Source organism: Panulirus ornatus, chromosome 1, assembly GCF_036320965.1.
Source record: "Panulirus ornatus isolate Po-2019 chromosome 1, ASM3632096v1, whole genome shotgun sequence".
Classification (NCBI taxonomy): Eukaryota; Metazoa; Arthropoda; class Malacostraca; order Decapoda; family Palinuridae; genus Panulirus; species Panulirus ornatus.
The window spans coordinates 71,848,879-71,876,149 of record NC_092224.1 but is presented as its reverse complement, the minus strand read 5'-3'; the positions used below and the strand labels follow the sequence as shown (position 1 = coordinate 71,876,149).

The 27,271-nt window shown below is 41.5% G+C and overlaps 1 protein-coding gene across 1 annotated transcript in view; it reads right to left on the bottom strand.

Moving 5' to 3' along the window:
- Positions 1-27,271, bottom strand: part of LOC139749593 (hrp65 protein-like) — a 106,511-nt gene that overhangs the window by 27,619 nt on the left and 51,621 nt on the right. The window contains exon 5 of the mRNA XM_071663686.1: positions 3,664-3,780. Within this exon, the coding sequence (XP_071519787.1) occupies positions 3,664-3,780 (117 nt within the window). The remainder of the gene's footprint in view (positions 1-3,663; positions 3,781-27,271) is intronic.

Below are 27,271 nucleotides of genomic sequence, written 5' to 3'. Positions count from 1 at the left end.
ATTCAGTTTCAGAACATTCCTCCAACAAACAAAATCTTTTGAACATAAGTAAATATAATTACCACAGGACTGATTTGTAAGAAAGAATGCCTTACGAACTAAAATTAAAAAGAGAATTTTGCCATTAGGCAGAGTTAATGCACAGCATCCACTACATTTGCTGCTTGTTCCACAATACAAATATGAAAAGATCCCTTGGCAACAATGGGTGGTTACATTCTAAAAAGACCCCCATGGCTGGATAAACTGCAGTTGGCTTATGGAAAAAGGAGGCTGCTAATTCTACAAAAGCATAGTCTGAGATTTAAAGGATCCTGGGGGTTATTTATTCTGCAAAGCATACAGAAATTAAAAAAAAATTTCCAGGAAAGTAATTAAGAAATAGTGCAGTACATTATGATGGCATTACTTATCCCTTGAAGTCATGTGCTTGGCCAGCCAGCAATACCTCTAAAAAAAACCTTGCCTCACTTTCTTTATGGGTCACACATTTCACTCAACACCAAAATACCTCTTCACATCACACATTTCACTCAACACCAAAATACCTCTTAACATCACACATATCACTCAACACCAAAATACTTCTCTTCTTAACAGAAACTGAACTTTCAACACATGCAAGGTGATCAAATATGTCAACTTTTTCCTCTACAGACATCACTTTCCTTGCCCTTCTTTGCATAGTAACACCCTGATAACTAGCTTAACACTATATTTAAGGGTACAAAGCAACAAAAAATTTCAAGTCATCAAGACTGTTAAGTTCCACTTGAGTAAAAAATTTTAAGTCATCAAGACCGCTTAACGAGTTTCTTACTTGGTGCCAAAGGAAGATAAAACAACATAGGAATCCTTCCATCTACAATGTGATTTCCCAATTCTTGTCCCCTCCACTTCAGACACATAAGACCTCTTTGTCAAACTCACCTTGCACATTCTCCTTATATTTCCAAACCATTTCAGCACACCCTCTTCAGCACTCTCAACACTCTTCTTATTACCCCATCTCCCTGTTACACTTTACTTTAATCAAATACACAATCAAAAAACCTCACACCACATACCGTCCTCAAATAAATAATTTCAAACACATCCACCCTCCTCTGCATATCCTTATCTCCCCTTGCCTTTACACACTGGCAATATAGATGCATTCTGCCAATCCTTAAGACACCTGACCAAGATCCATACATACTGAAAATCATAACTAATCAATTAACAACACAGATCACCCCCTCTCTTATGAAATTTACCTGCAAAACCATCCACTCCAGCAGCATGCCACATTTCATCTTACTTTTTCATACTCAATCACTTTTTCCCACATTAGTCAGCTTGTGCCAGGAAAAGATGCAGAAGGGCTGCATTCACGAACATCCATTCTGAAGCTGACATGAGCAATGCTCTGGCACCACAGCCTCCTATCCAAAATCAGGCCCCACAGACCTTTCCGTTGTTTCCCCTGCTGCTTCAAACTTTATCCTGTGCATGCTTTTCACCGTTCTGACTTTTAGGCCCTGAGCACTCAAAATTGTTTTCACTCCATCCATCCATCTTTAATTTAGTCTCCCCCTTCTCCTTGGCACATCCACTTCACACACAAACATATATCCTTTGTCAATTCTTTCTCAAGAATAGGCATGGTACCTAAATAACCACAAAGAGCTGATACAAAAAGTCCAAAGAATAGCAACACGTGTTACATGGAAAGCTGGAAGCTTAAATTTGACCTCTCAAGGAGAAAGGAGTGAAGGATGACTTAATCAGAACTTTAAATCTTTAAAACATCAATGATGCAGGTCATGAACAGCTCTTGGAGAGATGTACTATTAGAGCAATTAGGTTTGCGGCAGGGGTGTGTGATGTCTCCATGGTTGTTTAATTTGTTTATGGATGGGGTTGTTAGGGAGGTAAATGCAAGAGTCTTGGAAAGAGGGGCAAGTATGAAGTCTGCTGGGGATGAGAGAGCTTGGGAAGTGAGTCAGTTGTTGTTCGCTGATGATACAGCGCTGGTGGCGGATTCATGTGAGAAACTGCAGAAGCTGGTGACGGAGTTTGGTAAAGTGTGTGGAAGAAGAAAGTTAAGAGTAAATGTGAATAAGAGCAAGGTTATTAGGTACAGTAGGGTTGAGGGTCAAGTCAATTGGGAGGTGAATTTGAATGGTGAAAAACTGGAGGAAGTGAAGTGTTTTAGATATCTGGGAGTGGATCTGTCAGCGGATGGAACCATGGAAGCGGAAGTGGATCATAGGGTGGGGGAGGGGGCGAAAATTTTGGGAGCCTTGAAAAATGTGTGGAAGTCGAGAACATTATCCCGGAAAGCAAAAATGGGTATGTTTGAAGGAATAGTAGTTCCAACAATGTTGTATGGTTGCGAGGCGTGGGCTATGGATAGAGTTGTGCGCAGGAGGATGGATGTGCTGGAAATGAGATGTTTGAGGACAATGTGTGGTGTGAGGTGGTTTGATCGAGTAAGTAACGTAAGGGTAAGAGAGATGTGTGGAAATAAAAAGAGCGTGGTTGAGAGAGCAGAAGAGGGTGTTTTGAAATGGTTTTGGGCACATGGAGAGAATGAGTGAGGAAAGATTGACCAAGAGGATATATGTGTCGGAGGTGGAGGGAACGAGGAGAAGAGGGAGACCAAATTGGAGGTGGAAAGATGGAGTGAAAAGGATTTTGTGTGATCGGGGCCTGAACATGCAGGAGGGTGAAAGGAGGGCAAGGAATAGAGTGAATTGGAGCGATGTGGTATACAGGGGTTGACGTGCTGTCAGTGGATTGAATCAAGGCATGTGAAGCGTCCGGGGTAAACCATGGAAAGCTGTGTAGGTATGTATATTTGCGTGTGTGGACGTGTGTATGTACATGTGTATGGGGGGGGGTTGGGCCATTTCTTTCGTCTGTTTCCTTGCGCTACCTCGCAAACGCGGGAGACAGTGAAAAAAAAAAAAAAAAAAAAAAAAAAAAAAAAAAAAAAAAAGATGACATAACATTAAATCAAGCAAGAAACTAATTAAAAAGATGTGTGAAAGTACTTTATAAGAGTGGTGGAAAAGGGAGTAAAATGACTAAATACATGGTGAATGTAAACAGCATTCATGAACATAAGAAGCTGTATGATACATAAGAATGTGAAACTCCCTCACTGAAGTGTACAAAGGTAGTAACTTACTCAGCTCTTCCTTAAAAGCACCCATTTTTTCTTCACTCACCAACAGGTGCAAAAGCTATAAAAATCATTAGTCTTCTTTCGTTCTCACCAATATCAATCTTGGGTTCATTTACTTACACTCTTTAACAATCCCACAGCCCCTCCTTCAACAGAAGAGCCATCCCCTCCTCTCCTCTTGCCCTCACACAAACTAAGTCACTGTATTCCATTCCACTTCAACAAAGTTTCACTCAACCACTACATTTGGATTCCTATCCAACACCACTATTTCTCCTCTCTCAAACTGATTATATTCATGCACATTCAGAAACCTTGGCCTAAGCCTTTAAAAAACCCTCACTTGGATTATTATTGTTCCTGTTTTTGGAAATAGTACAGAAAAGGGTTTCTAGCTCCTGCCCAAGGCAATTATCGCTTACCACATGAAGGAAACATGTGGACAGTTTGCTTAATTTTCTGTACTATTTGTAAGACTAACCATTACTAACCTTGGTCCCTGCTTCCTGTCTTCCTTGTACTGCTCATTTTTGTGCATGGTGCTTTCAGGCTGACCTTCTTCCTCATCCCGAGCTTCAAGAGGCTCGACAATAACTGGACGCAAAGCACTGAAAAGGAATGTGACAGTAACATTAATAACCTTACATTTTACTGCCCCTCCCAAGGGTTGCGGGAGTCTCCCAATTCAATCCGGGTTACCTACTCCAGGGCATTTCGAAGACAAGTATGTCATGCCCAACATAACACGACCAAGAAGTCTCCATCAACTCATTTTGGCACAAAGGACCATAGCCTCATAACTGATATACGAATGGAAGATCTTTACCAATTGTGCAACGGGGTCAAGAGGAAACACTGTGTGATAACACTGTCAAACAATCTATATTACTGCTCAAACATAACTTTGTTTTCACTCTCTCTGGTTACAAGGAAGATTCAAAACGTAACACCCAGCCAGAGCTTCTTCCTTGCGACAAAACATCAAACAAGTTAGAATTAATTTTATGTTCATCAAGAGATTTGCTGACAATTACAGCTGCAAATAAGTAAAATTCGAACACTAAGAACTACTTTCAAAAATTCCTACCAAGTCTATATTCCTGTTACAGCATCTTCACATCACCATTAATGCAGACCTGTGCCAAAGAGATAACTGCTAAGTATCTTTCAAATATCAATGTTCCAAATTTGCTAACGAATAAATCAACAAACTTCTCAACCTTCCAACAGTAACTGTTGCAGTTGGATGAGCAAGTGCTTAACTGAAATGAAAGGTCTCTGCTTTGAATTTCAGGAAACAGTGACCTTACAGATTCTTCTTTAAATCATAAACCCAGCTTATCAAATGACATATGCTTCCATAGAGAACAACTGAGAATCAATCACTAAAATTATGAATATATAATAAAACGAGGTCTGCATTCTGTCAGCTTTGCACGCAATATCCCACAAAAATGATCCCACCCAAGATAAAAACAAAAATGACCAATACGAAACCTCTAAAACCATGTTGTGCAATTACATAAGCAAAAACATTATGCGCGTGTATGTTTTCATACCTGATCGCAGTTTCCTGCATTAGCAAAGTACTGCATGGAAGAAACGAGGAAAGGCCGCATCTGATCAATTCCATTCTCTAGCTGTCATGTGTATAGCAATGAAACCACAGCTCCCTTTCCACAACCAGGCCCTACAGACCTTTCCATGGTTTACTCTGGATGCTTTGTACACCCTGGTTCAGTCCACTGACAGCACATCAACCCCAGTATACCACGATATTCTAATTAGCTTTATCACATGCACACCTTTCACCCTCCTCACATTCAGTCCATGGTCATTCAAAATCTTTTTCACCCCATCCTTTTATCTCCATTTGGATCTCCCCATTCTCCTTATTCCCCCCCACTTATGACTCATACATCCTCTTTGTTAACCTTTCCTCACTTTTTTCAAAAAGTCCAAATTATTTCAGTACATCCTTTTCAGCACTCTCAACCACACTTTTTATTACCACACCTCTCTCTTACCCTTTCCTTACTTACTCAATCAGACTACCTCACAACAATATTGTCCTCAAACATTTCATTTCCAATACATTCACTCTCCACAAATCTTTATCTATAACTGATAACTCGCAACCATATAATATTGCTGGAACTTCCATTCCTTCAAACACACTCATTTTTAAAAGCCCACCGTGATGATGTTTTCTTTCCACACATTTTTAGCACTCCCAAAATCTACACCCGTCACCTACCCTATGAATCACTTCCGCTTCTATGGTTTAATTTGCTGCCACGTCCACTCCCAGGTATCTAAAACACTTTACTACCCCCAATTTTTTCTCCATTCAAACTCACACCCTAATCAACCTGTACCTCAACCCTGCTTAACCTATAGTTGCTTTTATTTACATTTACTCTCAACTTCCTCCTTTCACATACACTTTTGAACTCTGTCATCACCAGAAAATTTTCACTAATCTGCCACCAGTGCTGTACATCAGTAGACAACAACTTACTCACTTCCCAAGCCCTCTCATCCTCATAGATTCCATACTCACTCCTAGTCTTGAGACACATGAACCCCCCTTACCATGGCATCCATTAACGAATTGAACAAACTTGGTGACATCACACAACCCTGCCACAGACCAATTTTCACTCTCTTGGTTACTTGTAAACATGCCTTACACCCTTGATAAAAACTTCACTTCTTCATGCAGCTTTCATCCCACACAATACATTCTTAAGACCTTCCATAAAGCATTTCTATTAACCCTATCATGTGCTTTCTCCAGCTCTATAAATGGCAAGGACAAATCCATCTGTTCTAAGTATTTCTCAAACACATTCCTAAAAGCAAACACTTGATCCACACATCCTCTATCACTTCTAAAACCACATTGCTCCTCCCTAATCTGATGCTATGTACATGTCATCTCCCTCTCATACAACTTAACTGGTATACTCAATTAACTTGTATCTCTGTAGTTAGAACACAACTTTATTCCCCTTGCCTTTATACACTGGCACAGTAAATGCTTTCCACAAATCCTCAGGCTCCTCACCATGATCCATACAAAGTCAACCCCTCTCTTGATAAACTCACCTGCAATACCACTCACTCCAGTCACCTTGCAACATTCCATTTTAGACAAGGCTTTCATCACCTCTTCTCTCTTCACCAAACACTCTCCATGATTCTCTCACTTTGTATACCACATTGACCTGGTTTCAGGAATGGTAGAGGATAGAGGATGTGTGGATCAAGTGTTTACTGTGAAGAAAGAGTGTAAGAAATACTTAAGAGAAACAGAAAAATTTGTATGTGGCACTTTTGGATATGAAGAAAGCATATGTTTGGGTTGATAGAGATCCCTTATGGAAGATCTTACAAACATAAGGTGTGGTGGGGAAGCAAAAAGAAGCAGCAAGAGATTTTTATTAAAAATCTAAGGCATACGTATGAGTAATAAGAGCAGAGATCGAGTGATTCCAGTTGAAGGATGCTGTGGGACAGAGGTGTGTGATGTCACCATACCTGTTTATTATGAACACAATGATGAGAGGCAATTGCAAGGGCCTTGGAGAGGTGCAAGTATGCAACCTATTGTGGGTGAGTAAGGAAGCCTGGGAAGTGCATTAGCTGTTATTTGCTGATGACAAAGCACTGGTGGCAGATTCGTCAGAAACTGCAATTTGAGTCAGAATTTACATAAGCGTCTTTGTTTGGGAATGTAAAATGAAGTTAAGAGTATATGTGAATTAAAGCAAGATAATTAGGTTTAGCATAAGCATTGTCAAAGGGGAACAGTGGAAGGAACCTCTGCAAACACTTTAAGAGTTGCCCTTCGTCTGCAGCCTCTTAAGGGTGATGCACTACAGGCTATGAAGCGGCACTAGAGTTCATTAGTTATAGGAGACTACTTCCATGGCCACTTCCTTGAGGAAGTTCTAGGTGGAAACAGGCATCACATATATAGACAGATATATAGCAGGGAAGAAGAACACCTTAATTGGGGCTTTCTGTTTGATCAGAGAAAATTTGGAGGAAGTTTCAGATGCCTGGCAGTGGACATGGAAGCAACTGGAAGCATATAAGAAGCGAGTCACATGGTGGGAGAGGAGGTGAACATTCTGAAAACACTGAGAAATGTGCATAAATCCTTACCCTGTGGTATGGGTGTGAGGCATAGAGATAAGGATTGCAGTGGAAGGTGGATGTGAGATGTCAATAACAATATGAAGTATGGGGTGGTTTGATAGTAAAAAGAAATGGTAAGAGAGAGGAGTGGTAATAAGAAGAACGTCGTTGTGAGAGCTGAAGATAGTGTGCTGAAATGGTTTGTATGAATGGAAAAAAAAAAGAGCGGGGGAAAGGTTGAAAAAGAGGATTTATGTCAGGTGGTGGGGACTTGTGGAACCACATACACTGTAAGACAGCTAATAAAGGCAGCACACTTAATGTTGCCTTCCAACGTAACAACGCTATCAGTAAGACCTTTAGTAAAAGTATGTCAAATTTTCAGAAAACCAGGAGTCTTTATGCCGTAAAATGAAAGGCATGTAAAGATGTCCATGTTGGCCTGACAGGTAAAACAGAAACCAAGAGATGCTACCGGCATAGTCATTCATAAGCAAGGAAGACCACAGTAATGCTCTCGTTAAGCACCAGCGTAAAATGATCGCCCAGTAGATGTTACCCCAGCCACACTGTATCCCTCGTTGCATCATGTTACGGTAATGTCATTGAATGTTTTAACTGCTAATAACTTTAATTTTGTTACCGTAATGTCATTGAATGTTTTAACTGCTAATAACTTTAATCTATCCCCGGTAACTTAAAAGCATATCCTATTATCAACCACATCATCATGAATGAACAACTGAGACAAGATAGCATAAGAATAGTTGAAGACACATATTGCTACCCAGGCCAACCACACCCTCATAACCCCCTTACCCACAAGGTACCCCCCCTCACTTTCCATTTAACGTTCAGGGACAGTTTCTAAACTGGCACAGCGGTAAGAGGATGTATAGGTCTGTCTGTTAGTGTTAAGAGTTGAAACTTTGGAGTTTCTACTCAGGCACAGAAGAATGAGAATGTACAGGTCTGTCTGTTAGTGTTAAGGGTTGAAACTGTGAATTGTTCAGACCTCAGGAGGTGGATTTCTCCCATTAAACAAGAAGTGTATTAAAAAGTTTCAATAAACTACATTATCTGAACTCCAACTGAAGTGCAATTACCCCTTTACAAAAGTATCACTGACCAGTGTAAATGTCATAAAGAAAGGTTATAGCCTTAGAACTTTTTCCCCTAACTCACTCTTTTATGTACAGGATATACCCGAAAGAACTTAGTTTACCACCAGCATGAAGAGACCTCTTATAACAGATGAGAAGCATTCTTTGAAAAAAGTATAACAAGATGCATATGGAGATGTGTTCCAAACAGTATCAATTCTTAAGTGTTAAAGGATAGCTTCCTTCAGTAAAGGTAATGACTGTAATTCTGTATATTGTATTTTTGTTTTATTGATACAAGATTACATCATCAATATAAATAACACGCGAAACAATCACTCTTAAGGCTTGCAGTGTTGTTGATCACCTCTACTGCCCTTATTTTTGGCTTTTATTGATGCAACAGAAACATTGTTCATATAAATAACACATGAAATATATTCAATCTCAGCTTGCACTGCTGTTGATCATCACTACTGCCCTTTGACAACTTACTAGCCTCTTACTATCTTACTAGCCTCCTAGTTTCCAGCAGCTCCTTCCATGCGTAGGTAAAATTTGTTGAAAATTTAGGATATGATGAGCTGGCTGGTTCTTTTTATACTCTCACTGTTACTACTGAGCTAATCCAAGCTTGCCAGCCTCAATCTGTGTATCATTGGCATCTTTATGTCAATTACCTTCCTCGGCATCTTGGATGCTTTGAAATAATTGCACTTGCAAGCTGTTTTCTGGTCATGCCGAGTTTAAAATGTTCTCTAAGTAATGCAAGAGACACCTAAGTATACAGTGAATGAAACTAAACTGACCTGAATCATGGTGAGCTGTTCACAAATGGCTTTGGGAATGCACAAAGAAAGCAGCAGATATATTCACTGGTTTTTTCTTTTACCTTTGATGTTTTTCTTATTTGTTTTTAATGACAACTATAAAAATTGTATTTGCCAAATGAATATTTTTGTTGTTAAACAAAAATTCATTTTATGAGGCTTTGTTAAAAGAGGTCTCTTGGTACTCCTCACTCTAACACGATGTAATTTAAACTAATTCAACAACTGTTGCCATATCATAGGTATATCAGACAAAATCTAATTATACTTACTGAGCACGCTGTGATGAGGACTTGTCTTTTGTTGGTGAAGAGTGGGTTACTGGGAGGGAGAAGGATGGAACTAGGCTTATCTACATTATCCCCTGAATTATCTCATTAAGCAAGTTTCAACTGGAAAGGGAGAAATTTGCTTTGGTCTTTTGAAAAAGTTATCCAGTGTTAGCTGTGTGGCCTGTCTTTTTCTTTCTGTGTAAATTTCCTTCTAAACATGTGAGGCATCTGAAGACCACAGCCTTGTCTATATAGTCAATCATATCCGCTAAGCCTGTGATGGTGAATCAGTTTTTGGTAAGGGATGTATTGGTAACACTATCTTCTCTTTCCTCTAGGTGTTTTTATGCCTTCAACTGCACAAGTTACTCATTGGTCAGATCCTTAGCATAACTCCTGCAACTCAGTCACATCTTACCCTTCAATTTCATTAAAGCCAACACTGTTGGCAAAAGTATCCAATGTTTGCTAGCATCTGGGTTACTGATACTTCCTGCCCTAAATCTGAGAAACCAAGCAAACACTCAGGCCATAGATAATGCCAAGCACCTTCCATTGCTATGGGTTAAAATTCCTCCCTACCACTTCCAGATCAAAGGCTTACCCTACCCATCCACTCCAGTGAGGAGTAATGTGCTTGGAGGGCTGCAGTCACATCCTGATCCATGGGCTGAAGAAAGGAAGTGGTTTCCAGGATGATATTCCACCTAAATATTAGGATCTTGTCATTCAGTTGCTAAATATGACCTGATATATCCATAAATTTTGGTTTTATCTTTTTTTTCTTAATTGTAATTTCATCAAACTCGCCAATCTTTTCTTATATGACTGTTTATACCTAAGGAGTCTTTTTCTTTTGGTTCATTTTTTCTAAAGACATGATGGAATATAATTCCAAATGATTTTCCCTGGTCCTTGTAGGATAGAAATCTTGTATCATTTACCTTTGGCGTCATCATAAAAGACAGTAAGACTGAAATATCTTACAATATCTTTGAATATTTCAAAATCAAAAAGTAATATCAAACTGCTAATTAAAAAAAAAAAAAAAATTCTAAAAAGTTTCACTACTGCAAGGCATTGGCACTATTCTAAAAATGTGATCCCACATTCTTGAGTGACATTACAAAATGTTTCTCTACGAGACTTTATATAAGTCCTACCTATTTAACAATCTATCTATCTATCTATCTATAATACATTCTCTATTTCTTATTTTATATAATACTTAGACGCTGTCTCCCTCGTTAGCAAGGTAGCGCAAGGAAACAGATGAAAGAGTGGCCCAACCCAACAACACACACATATATATACATAAACGCCCACACACGCACATACACATACCTATACATTTCAATGTATACATACATATACATTATCAATATCATTATTATACTTAGTTGCCATTTCCCACCTTGGCAAGGTAGTGCAAGTAAACAGACAAAAGAAAGGCCTAACCCACCCACATACACATGCATATACATAAATGCACACACGTTCATATACATACCTACACATTTCAACGTATACATGCATATACATACACAGACATATATACACATGTACATATCCATACTTGCTGCCTTCATCCATTCCCGTTGCCACCCCACTACACATGAAATAACAACCCCCTTCCCCCATATGCACGTGCGAGGTAGTGCTAGGAAAAGACAACAAAGGCCACATTCATTCACACTCAGTCTCTAGCTGTCATGTGTAATGCATCAAAACCACAGTCGCTTTCCACATCCAGGCCCCACAAAACTTTCCATGGTCTACCCCAGATGCTTCACATGTCCTGGTTTAATCCATTGACAGCACGTCAACCCCAGTATACCACATCAATCCAATTCACTCTATTCCTTGCACGCTTTTAACCCTCCTGTATGTTCAGGCTCCAATCGCTCAAAATCTTTTTCACTCCATCCTTCCACCTCCAATTGGTCACCCACTTCTCGTTCCCTCCACCTCTGACACATACATCCTCTTCATCAATCTTTCCTCACTCATTCTCTCCATGTGACCAAACCATTTCAATATACCCTCTTCTGCTCTCTTAACCATACCCTTTTTATTACCACACATCTCTCTTACCCTTTCATTACTTACTTAATCAAACCACCCCACACCAAATATTGTCTTCAAACATCTCCTTTCCAACACGTCCACCCTCCTCCGCACAACCCTTTATATAGCCAACACCTTGCAACTACATAACATTGTTGGAACCACTATTCCTTCAAACATACCCATTTTTGCTCTCCGAGATAACGTTCTCGCCTTCCACACATTCTTCAACGCTCCCAGAACCGTTACCCCCTCCCCCACTCTATGACTCACTTCCGCTTCCATAGTTCCATCTGCTGCTAAATCCACTCCCAGATATCTACAACACTTCACTTCCTCGTTTTTCTCCATTCAAACTTACCTCCCAATTAACTGGTCCCTCAACCTTACTGAGCCTAATAACCTTGCTCTTATTCATTTACTCTCAACTTTCATCTTTCACACACTGTAACAAACTCAGTCTCAAACTTTTGCAGTTTCTCACCCAAATCACCCACCAGCGCTGTATCATCAGCGAACAACAACTGACTCACTTCCCAAGCCCTCTCATTCACAACAGACTACATACTTGCCCCTCTAACCAAAACTCTTGCATTTACCTCCCTAACAACCCAATCCATAAACAAATTAAAACAACCATGGAGACATCATGCACCCCTGCCACAAACCGACATTCACTGGAAACCAGTCACTTTCCTCTCTTCCTACTCGTACACATGCCTTACATCCTTGATAAAAACTTTTCATTGCTTCTAGCAACTTACCTCCCACACCATATACTCTTAATACCTTCCACAAAGCAACTCTATCAACTCTTATCATATGCCTTCTCCTGATCCATATAGGATACATACAAATCCATCAGTCTTTCTAAGTATTTCTCACATACATTCTTCAAAGCAAACACACTGCTCTCCCCCAATCTGATGCTCTGTACATGCCTTTACCCTCTCAATCAATACCCTCCCATACAGTTTCCCATGAATACTCAACAAACATGTGCCTCTGTAATTTGAACACTCACCTTTATCCCCTTTGCCTTTGTACAATGGCACTATGCATGCATTCGATCAATCCACAGGCACTTTACCATGATCCATACATACACTGAATATCCTTACCAACCAATCAACAACACAGTCATCCCTTTTTTAACAAATTCCACTGCAATGCCATCCAAACCCACCACCTTGCTGGCTTTCATCTTCTGCAAAGCTTTCACTACCTCTTCTCTCTTTACCAAACCATTCTCCCTGACCCTCTTCCTTCATACACCTCCCCGACCAAAACAAACTATATCTACCACTCTATTAAACACATTCAACAAACCTTCAAAATACTCACTCCATCTCCTCACTTCATCACTATTGTTATTACCTCCCCATTTGCCCCCTTCACCAACGTTCCCATTTGTTCTCTTGTATCATGCACGTTGTTTACCTCCTTCCAAAACATTTTCTTTTATCATAATTACTATACTTATTCGCTGTATCTGGCTTCAGCGAGGTAGTGCAAGGAAACAGACAAAGAATAGCCTAACCACTCATATACATAAATGCCCATACATGAACATATACATACCTATACATTTCAATGTATACATACACAGACATATACATGTATACACATGTACATATTCATACTTGCTGCCTTCATCTATTCCCAATGCCGCCCCGCCAAACAGGAAACAGCATCCCACCCCCCTCCATCAAGGTAGAACCAGGAAAAGACAAAAAGGCCACATTTATTCACACTCAGTCTCTTGCTATCATTTGTAATGCACCAAAACAACAGCTCCCTTTCCACAGACCTTATGGTTTACCCCAGATGCTTCACATGCCCTGGTTCAATCCACTGACAGCACATCCACACTGGTATACCACATCGTTCCAATTCACTCTATTCATTGCAAGCTTTTCACCCTCCTGTATGTTCAGGACCTGATTGCTCAAAGTCTTTTTTCAATCCATCCTTCCACCTCCAATTTGGTCCACCTGACACATAAATCCTCTTTGTCAATCTTTCCTCATTCGTTCTCTCCATATGTTCAAACCATTTCAACACATCCTCTTCTGCTCTCTCAACTACACTCTTTTTATTACTTGGGCACATCCTTTACTTTCTTGAAACTCCTCACTGCTTTAGGAAGCTTTTCACTCATATGTGGACAGCATTAGATGTTTAAATTTTGTAAGATAGAATCAAATATTCAAGAAATGGGGTCTTACTGATACAAACTCATTCCCTATTCAGAACAAATTTGTTATCACAAATAGGTATATACATGTGGGTTCCACAAAATACTTTGTCCATCCTCATATATTTTCAAAGGCAACACACAGCTAAGGTTTACTGTGGGTAAAAGCATATGATGCTCTCAGGGTGAAATCATTATGTATCAGCTCACTGAGATTGGCATGGATTACTTTCTTGACTCCTGGCTGTCACTTCAATTTGAGAATTCTACTCCTGAGCACTGCATCTCTTAAAATCATGCTTCAGATGTTTAGCTCATACCTTTTTGAGGAGAAAGCCAAACTCTCACCTAGAAGCAAGAAAATGTGGGTACATAAGAGATCTATAGGTGCTCAGAATGTACAATCAGAAAGCTGCTTGCCAGCACTGAAGGCCTCCCAGAGAATGTCATCCCACCAGTAAAAACCTATCCCTAGTCACCAAAGGAAGACCTCTAGATCTGTAGATGACCCCAAGTGATGAGAAGCTCTGAGGCAACCCCACATTTCAACCATCAATTTCAAAAATAGTCATCCAAAACTTCAAGGAAATGTTTCAACATCGCCAGTGAAAACGATCTTCACATTACCTTCAACAACAAACTAGCAGCCAAACCCCTGCTTACATAGGAAATCAAATACAAATCACTTGCATTTTCAAAGAAATAAAGGCACTGGAGTGAGCAACAGCAGAGTAAGAATATGTTTTCTGATGAAAGTTCTTTCAAGTGCCTTCAGTCAAGAAAGAGGAGGGTGAGAAGGCCAGAGGGTGCCAGCCGGTGCAACACTTGTTTCACAGTAAAGAAGGTAAAATCCAGATACTGTGATGGTCTGTGGTTGCTTTAATGATGCAATGGGTTGGGGAAGGTTGTGTATCTTACCAAAAACCATTTCAATAAATGAAGAACAGTTCATTAAGGTGCTATTGGACCATCTGCCTGTTTATGAGGTTCACAGGTGTGATCACTTTATGAGCGAGTGTCCCCAGCCATAAGACTAAAAATGTGATGAAATGGTTATCAGGGAAAACTATTCAAATAATAGAGTGGCCAGGGAACCAAACAGACCTTAATCCAATCAAGAACTCCTGGAACCAGGAAACAGATGAAAGTTAAGTCTGCTTATTGTAACACCTCATCAGAGCCTCACCTTATTCAGATCAAAACCTTGCCAATTCCATGTTCAGACATCTGCAGACTGTAATCAAGCCCAAAAGGGATATGAAAAAGTCCTAAAATGTAGCAGTGACAGCACCTTTAAAAATAAATTGGGGGGGACAAGTTTCTTTGTGGACAATGTATATAAATTTTTTCATGCTTGTTCATCATTTTTCATGTTAACATGTCATTGACAGGAACGGATAGGGAAAAGAGTCATTCACTATCATCAATTCTCTATATGTCATGTGTAATGCAGTGAAACCAAAGACTGTTCACAACTGGCCTACACAGACCTTTCCATGGTTTCCCCAGCTGCTTAATATGCCCTTGCTCAGTCTAATGACAGCACATTGCCCTCTACATATCATATCATATCACTCCAATTTACTATATCCTGAACATACCTTTCACCCTCCCGCACGTTCTGACCCTGAGCACCCAAAACAGTTTCACTCCATCCATTCATCTCATATATGAATCTCTTTCAGTTTCCTTAGATTGGAACTGAAGAAGGAGCTATGCGAGGAGAGCTCATCCTCCTCTACGGCTTAGGCTGATAAGTATGAGTATGTGTATGTAACCAAAAAGAGAAGGGAAAAATAAGTGGTAGTTTCAGGGAAGGAACCTGGATGTTCTCAATCTGAGTGAAAGGGAAAAGGGAACAAAACCGAGGATTGAAGAATGGAGTGAATAAGATTTTGAACACTCCGGGTCTGAACATGTAAGAGGATATGGTAAACAAAGCAATGCTGTCAATGGACTGCAATAGGGTGTATGAAGCTGCCTGAGGAAGTCAGAGAGAGATTTGTGGAGCCTGTCTGTGACATGAGGCCATGGTTTCAATGCATTCCACATGACAGCTAGAAAAAGGATGTAGGCAAATGATGCCTTTCATTGTTTGTTCCTGGTGCTACCTCACTAACGCGGTAAATGGGGAAAAAATATAAATAATATACATTTTCATACTAGATCACCACTTCCTGCATTAACATGGTAGCACCAGGAAACAGATGAAGGAAGACATATCCACTCACATTCACATATACATATATGCAAATACACAAACATGTATGTATATATTCTATTTATACTCATTATACTTAATCGCTGTTTCCCACATCAGTGAGGTAGTGCCAGGAAGCAGAAGAAGAATGGCCCATCCTCCCATATACATTATATATATATATATTTATACATTTTGCTTTGTCGCTGTCTCCCGCGTTTGCGAGGTAGCGCATGGAAATAGACGAAAGAATGGCCCAACCCACCCACGCACACATGTATATACATACACATCCATACACGCAAATATACATACCTATACATCTCAATGTACACATACATATACACACACAGACATATACATATATACACATGTACATAATTCATACTGTCTGCCTTTATTTGTTTCCATCGCCACCTCGCCACACATGGAATAACAACCCCCTCCCCCCTCATGTGTGCGAGGTAGCACTAGGAAAAGACAACAAAGGCCCCATTCGTTCCCACTCAGTCTCTAGCTGTCATGTAATAATGCACCGAAACCACAGCTCCCTTTCCACATCCAGGCCCCACACAACTTTCCATGGTTTACCCCAGACGCTTCACATGCCCTGGTTCAATCCACTGACAGCACGTCGACCCCAGTATACCACATCGTTCCAATTCACTCTATTCCTTGCACGCCTTTCACCCTCCTGCATGTTCAGGCCCCGATCACTCAAAATCTTCCTCAATCCATCTTTCCACCTCCAATTTGGTCTCCCACTTCTCCTCGTTCCCTCCACCTCTGACACATATATCCTCTTGGTCAATCTTTCCTCACTCATTCTCTCCATGTGACCAAACCATTTCAAAACACCCTCTTGTGCTCTCTCAACCACACCCTTTTTATTTCCAGACATCTCTCTTACCCTTACATTATTTACTTGATCAAACCACCTCACACCACATATTGTCCTCAAACATCTCATTCCCAGCACATCCACCCTCCTGCGCACAACTCTATCCATAGCCCACGCCTCGCAACCATACAACAATGTTGGAACCACTATTCCTACAAACATACCCATTTTTGCTTTCTGAGATAATGTTCTCGACTTCCACACACACACACACACACACACACACACACACACATATTTTTTTTTTTTTTATACTCTGTCGCTGTCTCCTGCGTTTGCGAGGTAGCGCAAGGAAACAGACGAAAGAAATGGCCCAACCCACCCCTATACACATGTATATACATACGTCCACACACGCAAATATACATACCCACACAGCTTTCCACGGTTTACCCCAGACGCTTCACATGCCCTGATTCAATCCACTGACAGCACGTCAACCCCGGTATACCACATCGATCCAATTCACTCTATTCCTTGCCCTCCTTTCACCCTCCTGCATGTTCAGGCCCCAATCACACAAAATCTCTTTCACTCCATCTTTCCACCTCCGACACATATATTCTCTTGGTCAATCTTTCCTCACTCATTCTCTCCACGTGCCCGAACCATTTCAAAACACCCTCTTCTGCTCTCTCAACCACGCTCTTTTTATTTCCACACATCTCTCCCACCCTTACGATACTTACTCGATCAAACCACCTCACACCACACATTGTCCTCAAACATCTCATTTCCAGCACATCCACCCTCCTGCGCACAACTCCATCCATAGCCCACGCCTCGCAACCATACAACATTGTTGGAACCACTATTCCTTCAAACACACCCACTTCCGCTTTCCGAGGTAATGTTCTCGACTTCCACACATTCTTCATATATCGAGGATGTAAGGCATGTGTACGTGTAGGAAGAGAGGAAAGTGATTGGTTCTCAGTGAATGTAGGTTTGCGGCAGGGGTGTGTGATGTCTCCATGGTTGTTTAATTTGTTTATGGATGGGGTTGTAAAGGAGGTAAATGCAAGAGTCCTGGAAAGAGGGGCAAGTATGAAGTCTGTTGGGGATGAGAGAGCTTGGGAAGTGAGTCAATTGTTGTTCGCTGATGATACAGCGCTGGTGGCTGATTCATGTGAGAAACTGCAGAAGCTGGTGACTGAGTTTGGTAAAGTGTGTGGAAGAAGAAAGTTGAGAGTAAATGTGAATAAGAGCAAGGTTATTAGGTACAGTAGGGGTGAGGGTCAAGTCAATTGGGAGGTGAGTTTGAATGGAGAAAAACTGGAGGAAGTGAAGTGTTTTAGATATCTGGGAGTGGATCTGTCAGCGGATGGAACCATGGAAGCGGAAGTGGATCATAGGGTGGGGGAGGGGGCGAAAATTTTGGGAGCCTTGAAAAATGTGTGGAAGTCGAGAACATTATCTCGGAAAGCAAAAATGGGTATGTTTGAGGGAATAGTGGTTCCAACAATGCTGTATGGTTGCGAGGCGTGGGCTATGGATAGAGATGTGCGCAGGAGGATGGATGTGCTGGAAATGAGATGTTTGAGGACAATGTGTGGTGTGAGGTGGTTTGATCGAGTAAGTAACGTAAGGGTAAGAGAGATGTGTGGAAATAAAAAGAGCGTGGTTGAGAGAGCAGAAGAGGGTGTTTTGAAATGGTTTGGGCACATGGAGAGAATGAGTGAGGAGAGATTGACCAAGAGGATATATGTGTCGGAGGTGGAGGGAACGAGGAGAAGAGGGAGACCAAATTGGAGGTGGAAAGATGGAGTGAAAAAGATTTTGTGTGATCGGGGCCTGAACATGCAGGAGGGTGAAAGGAGGGCAAGAAATAGAGTGAATTGGAGTCATGTGGTATACAGGGGTTGACGTGCTGTCAGTGGATTGAAGCAAGGCATGTGAAGCGTCTGGGGTAAACCATGGAAAGCTGTGTAGGTATGTATATTTGCGTGTGTGGACGTGTGTATGTACATGTGTATGGGGGGGGGGGGTTGGGCCATTTCTTTCGTCTGTTTCCTTGCGCTACCTCGCAAACGCGGGAGACAGCGACAAAGTATAAAAAAAAAAAAAAAAAAAAAAAATATATATATATATATAGGGAAAATGATTTGGTAAACAGAGAAGAGGTAGTAAAAGCTTTGCAGAAGATGAAAGCCTGCAAGGCAGCAGGTTTGGATGGTATTGCAGTGGAATTTATTAAAAAAGGGGGTGACTGTATTATTGACTGGTTGGTAAGGTTATTTAATGTATGTATGACTCATGGTGAGGTGCCTGAGGATTGGCAGAATGCGTGCATAGTGCCATTGTACAAAGGCAAAGGGGATAAGAGTGAGTGCTCAAATTACAGAGGTATAAGTTTGTTGAGTATTCCTGGTAAATTATATGGGAGGGTATTGATTGAGAGGGTGAAGGCATGTACAGAGCATCAGATTGGGGAAGAGCAGTGTGGTTTCAGAAGTGGTAGAGGATGTGTGGATCAGGTGTTTGCTTTGAAGAATGTATGTGAGAAATACTTGGAAAAGCAAATGGATTTGTATGTAGCATTTATGGATCTGGAGAAGGCATATGATAGAGTTGAGAGAGATGCTCTGTGGAAGGTATTAAAAATATATGGTGTGAGAGGCAAGTTGTTAGAAGCGGTGAAAAGTTTTTATCGAGGATGTAAGGCATGTGTACGTGTAGGAAGAGAGGAAAGTGATTGGTTCTCAGTGAATGTAGGTTTGCGGCAGGGGTGTGTGATGTCTCCATGGTTGTTTAATTTGTTTATGGACGGGGTTGTTAGGGAGGTGAATGCAAGAGTTTTGGAAAGAGGGGCAAGTATGAAGTCTGTTGGGGATGAGAGAGCTTGGGAAGTGAGTCAGTTGTTGTTCGCTGATGATACAGCGCTGGTGGCTGATTCATGTGAGAAACTGCAGAAGCTGGTGACTGAGTTTGGTAAAGTGTGTGAAAGAAGAAAGTTAAGAGTAAATGTGAATAAGAGCAAGGTTATTAGGTACAGTAGGGTTGAGGGTCAAGTCAATTGGGAGGTAAGTTTGAATGGAGAAAACCTGGAGGAAGTAAAGTGTTTTAGATATCTGGGAGGGGATCTGGCAGCGGATGGAACCATGGAAGCGGAAGTGGATCATAGGGTGGGGGAGGGGGCGAAAATTCTGGGAGCCTTGAAGAATGTGTGGAAGTCGAGAACATTATCTCGGAAAGCAAAAATGGGTATGTTTGAAGGAATAGTGGTTCCAACAATGTTGTATGGTTGCGAGGCGTGGGCTATGGATAGATTTGTGCGCAGGAGGATGGATGTGCTGGAATTGAGATGTTTGAGGACAATATGTGGTGTGAGGTGGTTTGATCTAGTAAGTAACATAAGGGTAAGAGAGATGTGTGGAAATAAAAAGAGCGTGGTTGAGAGAGCAGAAGAGGGTGTTTTGAAATAGTTTGGGCACATGGAGAGAATGAGTGAGGAAAGATTGACCAAGAGGATATATGTGTCGGAGGTGGAGGGAACGAGGAGAAGTGGGAGACCAAATTGGAGGTGAAAAGATGGAGTGAAAAAGATTTTGTGTGATCGGGGCCTGAACATGCAGGAGGGTGAAAGGAGGGCAAGGAATAGAGTGAATTGGAGCGATGTGGTATACCGGGGTTGACGTGCTGTCAGTGGATTGAATCAGGGCATGTGAAGCGTCTGGGGTAAACCATGGAAAGCTGTGTAGGTATGTATATTTGCGTGTGTGGACGTATGTATATACATGTGTATGGGGGGGGGGGGGGGCCTTTTCTTTCATCTGTTTCCTTGCGCTACCTCGCAAACGCGGGAGACAGCGACAAAGTATAATAAAATAAATATAATATATATATATATATATATATATATATATATATATATATATATATATATATATATATATATATATATATCTTTTTTTTTTTATTATTATACTTTGTCGCTGTCTCCCACGTTTGCGAGGTAGCGCAAGGAAACAGACGAAAGAAATGGCCCAACCCCCCCCATACACATGTATATACATACGTCCACACACGCAAATATACATACCTACACAGCTTTCCATGGTTTACCCCAGACGCTTCACATGCCTTGATTCAATCCACTGACAGCACGTCAACCCCGGTATACCACATCGCTCCAATTCACTCTATTCCTTGCCCTCCTTTCACCCTCCTGCATGCTCAGGCCCCGATCACACAAAATCTTTTTCACTCCATCTTTCCACCTCCAATTTGGTCTCCCTCTTCTCCTTGTTCCCTCCACCTCCGACACATATATCCTCTTGGTCAATCTTTCCTCACTCATCCTCTCCATGTGCCCAAACCACTTCAAAACACCCTCTTCTGCTCTCTCAACCACGCTCTTTTTATTTCCACACATCTCTCTTACCCTTACGTTACTCACTCGATCAAACCACCTCACACCACACATTGTCCTCAAACATCTCATTTCCAGCACATCCATCCTCCTGCGCACAACTCTATCCATAGCCCACGCCTCGCAACCATACAACATTGTTGGAACCACTATTCCTTCAAACATACCCATTTTTGCTTTCCGAGATAATGTTCTCGACTTCCACACATTCTTCAAGGCCCCCAGGATTTTCGCCCCCTCCCCCACCCTATGATCCACTTCCGCTTCCATGGTTCCATCCGCTGCCAGATCCACTCCCAGATATCTAAAACACTTCACTTCCTCCAGTTTTTCTCCATTCAAACTCACCTCCCAATTGACTTGACCCTCAACCATACTGTACCTAATAACCTTGCTCTTATTCACATTTACTCTTAACTTTCTTCTTCCACACACTTTTCCAAACTCAGTCACCAGCTTCTGCAGTTTCTCACATGAATCAGCCACCAGCGCTGTATCATCAGCGAACAACAACTGACTCACTTCCCAAGCTCTCTCATCCCCAACAGACTTCATACTTGCCCCTCTTTCCAAGACTCTTGCATTTACCTCCCTGACAACCCCATCCATAAACAAATTAAACAACCATGGAGACATCACACACCCCTGCCGCAAACCTACATTCACTGAGAACCAATCACTTTCCTCTCTTCCTACACGTACACATGCCTTACATCCTCGATAAAAACTTTTCACTGCTTCTAACAACTTTCCTCCCACACCATATATTCTTAATACCTTCCACAGAGCATCTCTATCAACTCTATCATATGCCTTCTCCAGATCCATAAATGCTACATACAAATCCATTTGCTTTTCTAAGTATTTCTCACATACATTCTTCAAAGCAAACACCTGATCCACACATCCTCTACCACTTCTGAAACCACACTGCTCTTCCCCAATCTGATGCTCTGTACATGCCTTCACCCTCTCAATCAATACCCTCCCATATAATTTACCAGGAATACTCAACAAACTTATACCTCTGTAATTTGAGCACTCACTCTTATCCCCTTTGCCTTTGTACAATGGCACTATGCACGCATTCCGCCAATCCTCAGGCACCTCACCATGAGTCATACATACATTAAATAACCTTACCAACCAGTCAACAATACAGTCACCCCCTTTTTTAATAAATTCCACTGCAATACCATCCAAACCTGCTGCCTTGCCAGCTTTCATCTTCCGCAAAGCTTTCACTACTATATATGTATATATATATATATCTGGAGGGATGTATGATCATTATCTTGTGGAGGCTAAGGTGAAGATTTGTATGGGTTTTCAGAAAAGAAGAGTGAATGTTGGGGTGAAGAGGGTGGTGAGAGTAAGTGAGCTTGAGAAGGAGACCTGTGTGAGGAAGTACCAGGAGAGACTGAGTACAGAATGGAAAAAGGTGAGAACAATGGAAGTAAGGGGAGTGGGAGAGGAATGGGATGTATTTAGGGAATCAGTGATGGATTGCGCAAAAGATGCTTGTGGCATGAGAAGAGTGGGAGGTGGGTTGATTAGAAAGGGTAGTGAGTGGTGGGATGAAGAAGTAAGAGTATTAGTGAAAGAGAAGAGAGAGGCATTTGGACGATTTTTGCAGGGAAAAAATGCAATTGAGTGGGAGATGTATAAAAGAAAGAGACAGGAGGTCAAGAGAAAGGTGCAAGAGGTGAAAAAAAGGGCAAATGAGAGTTGGGGTGAGAGAGTATCATTAAATTTTAGGGAGGATAAAAAGATGTTCTGGAAGGAGGTAAATAAAGTGCGTAAGACAAGGGAGCAAATGGGAACTTCAGTGAAGGGCGCAAATGGGGAGGTGATAACAAGTAGTGGTGATGTGAGAAGGAGATGGAGTGAGTATTTTGAAGGTTTGTTGAATGTGTTTGATGATAGAGTGGCAGATATAGGGTGTTTTGGTCGAGGAGGTGTGCAAAGTGAGAGGGTTAGGGAAAATGATTTGGTAAACAGAGAAGAGGTAGTGAAAGCTTTGCGGAAGATGAAAGCCGGCAAGGCAGCAGGTTTGGATGGTATTGCAGTGGAATTTATTAAAAAAGGGGGTGACTGTATTGACTGGTTGGTAAGGTTATTTAATGTATGTATGACTCATGGTGAGGTGCCTGAGGATTGGCGGAATGCGTGCATAGTGCCATTGTACAAAGGCAAAGGGGATAAGAGTGAGTGCTCAAATTACAGAGGTATAAGTTTGTTGAGTACTCCTGGTAAATTATATGGGAGGGTATTGATTGAGAGGGTGACGGCATGTACAGAGCATCAGATTGGGGAAGAGCAGTGTGGTTTCAGAAGTGGTAGAGGATGTGTGGATCAGGTGTTTGCTTTGAAGAATGTATGTGAGAAATACTTAGAAAAGCAAATGGATTTGTATGTAGCATTTATGGATCTGGAGAAGGCATATGATAGAGTTGATAGAGATGCTCTGTGGAAGGTATTAAGAATATATGGTGTGGGAGGAAAGTTGTTAGAAGCAGTGAAAAGTTTTTATCGAGGATGTAAGGCATGTGTACGTGTAGGAAGAGAGGAAAGTGATTGGTTTTCAGTGAATGTAGGTTGCAGCAGGGGTGTGTGATGTCTCCATGGTTGTTTAATTTGTTTATGGATGGGGTTGTTAGGGAGGTAAATGCAAGAGTTTTGGAAAGAGGGGCAAGTATGAAGTCTGTTGGGGATGAGAGAGCTTGGGAAGTGAGTCAGTTGTTGTTCGCTGATGATACAGCGCTGGTGGCTGATTCATGTGAGAAACTGCAGAAGCTGGTGACTGAGTTTGGTAAAGTGTGTGGAAGAAGAAAGTTAAGAGTAAATGTGAATAAGAGCAAGGTTATTAGGTACAGTAGGGTTGAGGGTTAAGTCAATTGGGAGGTGAGTTTGAATGGAGAAAAACTGGAGGAAGTGAAGTGTTTTAGATATCTGGGAGTGGATCTGGCAGCGGATGGAACCATGGAAGCAGAAGTGGATCATTGGGTGGGGGAGGGGGCGAAAATTCTGGGGGCCTTGAAGAATGTGTGGAAGTCGAGAACATTATCTCGGAAAGCAAAAATGGGTATGTTTGAAGGAATAGTGGTTCCAACAATGTTGTATGGTTGCGAGGCGTGGGCTATGGATGGAGTTGTGCGCAGGAGGATGGATGTGCTGGAAATGAGATGTTTGAGGACAATGTGTGGTGTGAGGTGGTTTGATCGAGTGAGTAACGTAAGGGTAAGAGAGATGTGTGGAAATAAAAAGAGCGTGGTTGAGAGAGCAGAAGAGGGTGTTTTGAAGTGGTTTGGGCACATGGAGAGAATGAGTGAGGAAAGATTGACCAAGAGGATATATGTGTCGGAGGTGGAGGGAACAAGGAGAAGAGGGAGACCAAATTGGAGGTGGAAAGATGGAGTGAAAAAGATTTTGTGTGATCGGGGCCTGAACATGCAGGAGGGTGAAAGGAGGGCAAGGAATAGAGTGAATTGGAGCGATGTGGTATACCGGGGTTGACGTGCTGTCAGTGGATTGAATCAAGGCATGTGAAGCGTCTGGGGTAAGCCATGGAAAGCTGTGTAGGTATGTATATTTGCGTGTGTGGACGTATGTATATACATGTGTATGGGGGGGGGGGGTTGGGCCATTTCTTTCGTCCGTTTCCTTGCGCTACCTCGCAAACGCGGGAGACAGCGACAAAGTATAATTAAAAAAAAAAAAAAAAATATATCTTTTTATATTATTATACTTTGTCGCTGTCTCCCGCGTTTGCGAGGTAGCGCAAGGAAACAGACGAAAGAAATGGCCCAACCCCCCCCATACACATGTATATACATACGTCCACACACGCAAATATACATACCCACACAGCTTTCCATGGTTTACCCCAGACGCTTCACATGCCTTGATTCAATCCACTGACAGCACGTCATCCCCGGTATACCACATCGCTCCAATTCACTCTATTCCTTGCCCTCCTTTCACCCTCCTGCATGTTCAGGCCCCGATCACACAAAATCTTTTTCACTCCATCTTTCCACCTCCAATTTGGTCTCCCACTTCTCCTTGTTCCCTCCACCTCTGACACATATATCCTCTTGGTCAATCTTTCCTCACTCATTCTCTCCACGTGCCCAAACCATTTCAAAACACCCTCTTCTGCTCTCTCAACCACATAAATGCCCATACATGCACATATACATATATATATACACATGTACATATTCATATTTGCTCGCCTTCATCCATTCCTATCACTGACCTGCCAAGCATGAAATTGCATTCCCCCTTCATGTATATATACATGTACATGCGTGGATAGGCCATTCTTCGTCTGTTTCCTGGCGCTACCTCACTGACGTGGGATACAGCGATCATGCATAACAAATAAATATATATATTTTTTCATACATATTCGCCATTTCCCACGTTAGCGAGGTAGCACCAATAACAGAGGACTGAGCCTTACAGAGGATATCCTCACTTGGCTCCCTTTGCGGTTCCTTCTTTTGAAAAATTAAAAAACGGGAGAGGAGGACTTCCAGCCCCCCACTCCCTCCCCTTTTCGTTGCCTTTTACGACACGCAGGGAACATGTGGGAAGTATTCTTTCTCCCCTATCCCCAGGGATAAAAGTCCAGTGAAATAAATATTACATATACATATATACACATGTACATACTCATATTTGCTTGCAAATATATATGCATTTATCTTACACTTGATCACTGTCCCGCATTAGTGAGATAATGCCAGGAAAGAAAAAGACCCATCAACTCACACAAACATATATATACATTCATACACACACAAGTACATATAGTCCCGGCAGAAAATACTGGCGTGCCCTACTTACAGTGACGTAACATGTAGAAATATCAATAAACAAGATAAAACAGGTACTCACCCCCCTTAGTACTTCATACAATGTCCCCTGGACTTAATACAATCTTGAAGGCGCTTGAGAACAGATGCCGCGAGATGCTGAAGGTATGTATGGTCAAGGTTGTCCCAAACATCCTGGATGGCGGCCTGGAGCTTAGGAATACTGGATGTATCCCGCCCACACACCTGTGACTTTATAACTGACCACAAGTTTTCAATAGGGTTAAAGTCAGATGAGTTATCTGGCCAGTCCTGAATGTGAGTCACACTACGAAATGCAAACTAGTCACATATTAATTCAGCAGTGTGGCAAGAAGCACCATCTTGCATAGAAATATTACAAACAATCTTCTCAAAACAATCAGGTAATTCAAAATTCATCACACAACTCCAGGTGTCGATTCTGATTCAAAGTCACATTTTAAGGCAAAAAGACAAGACTTCCAATTCCAACACCATTATAGCCAAAAGCCCCCAAATTTTAAAGTTGTTTGAATGAACTTAGGGTTGTATGGCCTTCGGTACACTTTGCCTCTATGGAAGCTAGTACCATCAAACGTAGCCTCACCAAACCAAAACATTTTCTTCACTTTTTGTTGTACCAATGCAAATATTTCTTGGCAAATGCGAGTCTACTCGTGCTGGCAGTCTGTCAGAAGTGGTTTCTTGCGAGGCATACCCTAGGGTCGTCTTCCTTTAACTGTCATGCTGAAATACATGAATTTTCATCAACTTGACGTTGGATAATCTTCAGAGTGCCTTGGAAAGTCATACAAGGTCATCCAGGACATTTCTTCTGGGAAGGAATGTCAAAGCTACCATCATCAACGAAGCACTTCATCCATCTTTGCACACTCAGTAATGCCAGCCCTGTAGTTTCAGCTATTTCTATATTACACTTCCCTGCATTTTACAAACCACACATGGAAAGGGTAAAAAAAAATCAATTTCTGGGGGACAACAGCAAAAACATTACCCACCACTAACTGCCACCTGTTGCTACACCAGGGGGTCCCCCCTCCCCACCAAGGTCTATGAGCTGCCCAAGTATTTTTCAAAATTTAAGTCATGTTTAGAGGGTATGATACAAATGGATGAAAAATACTGTGCAGGCCCAAACATATCATT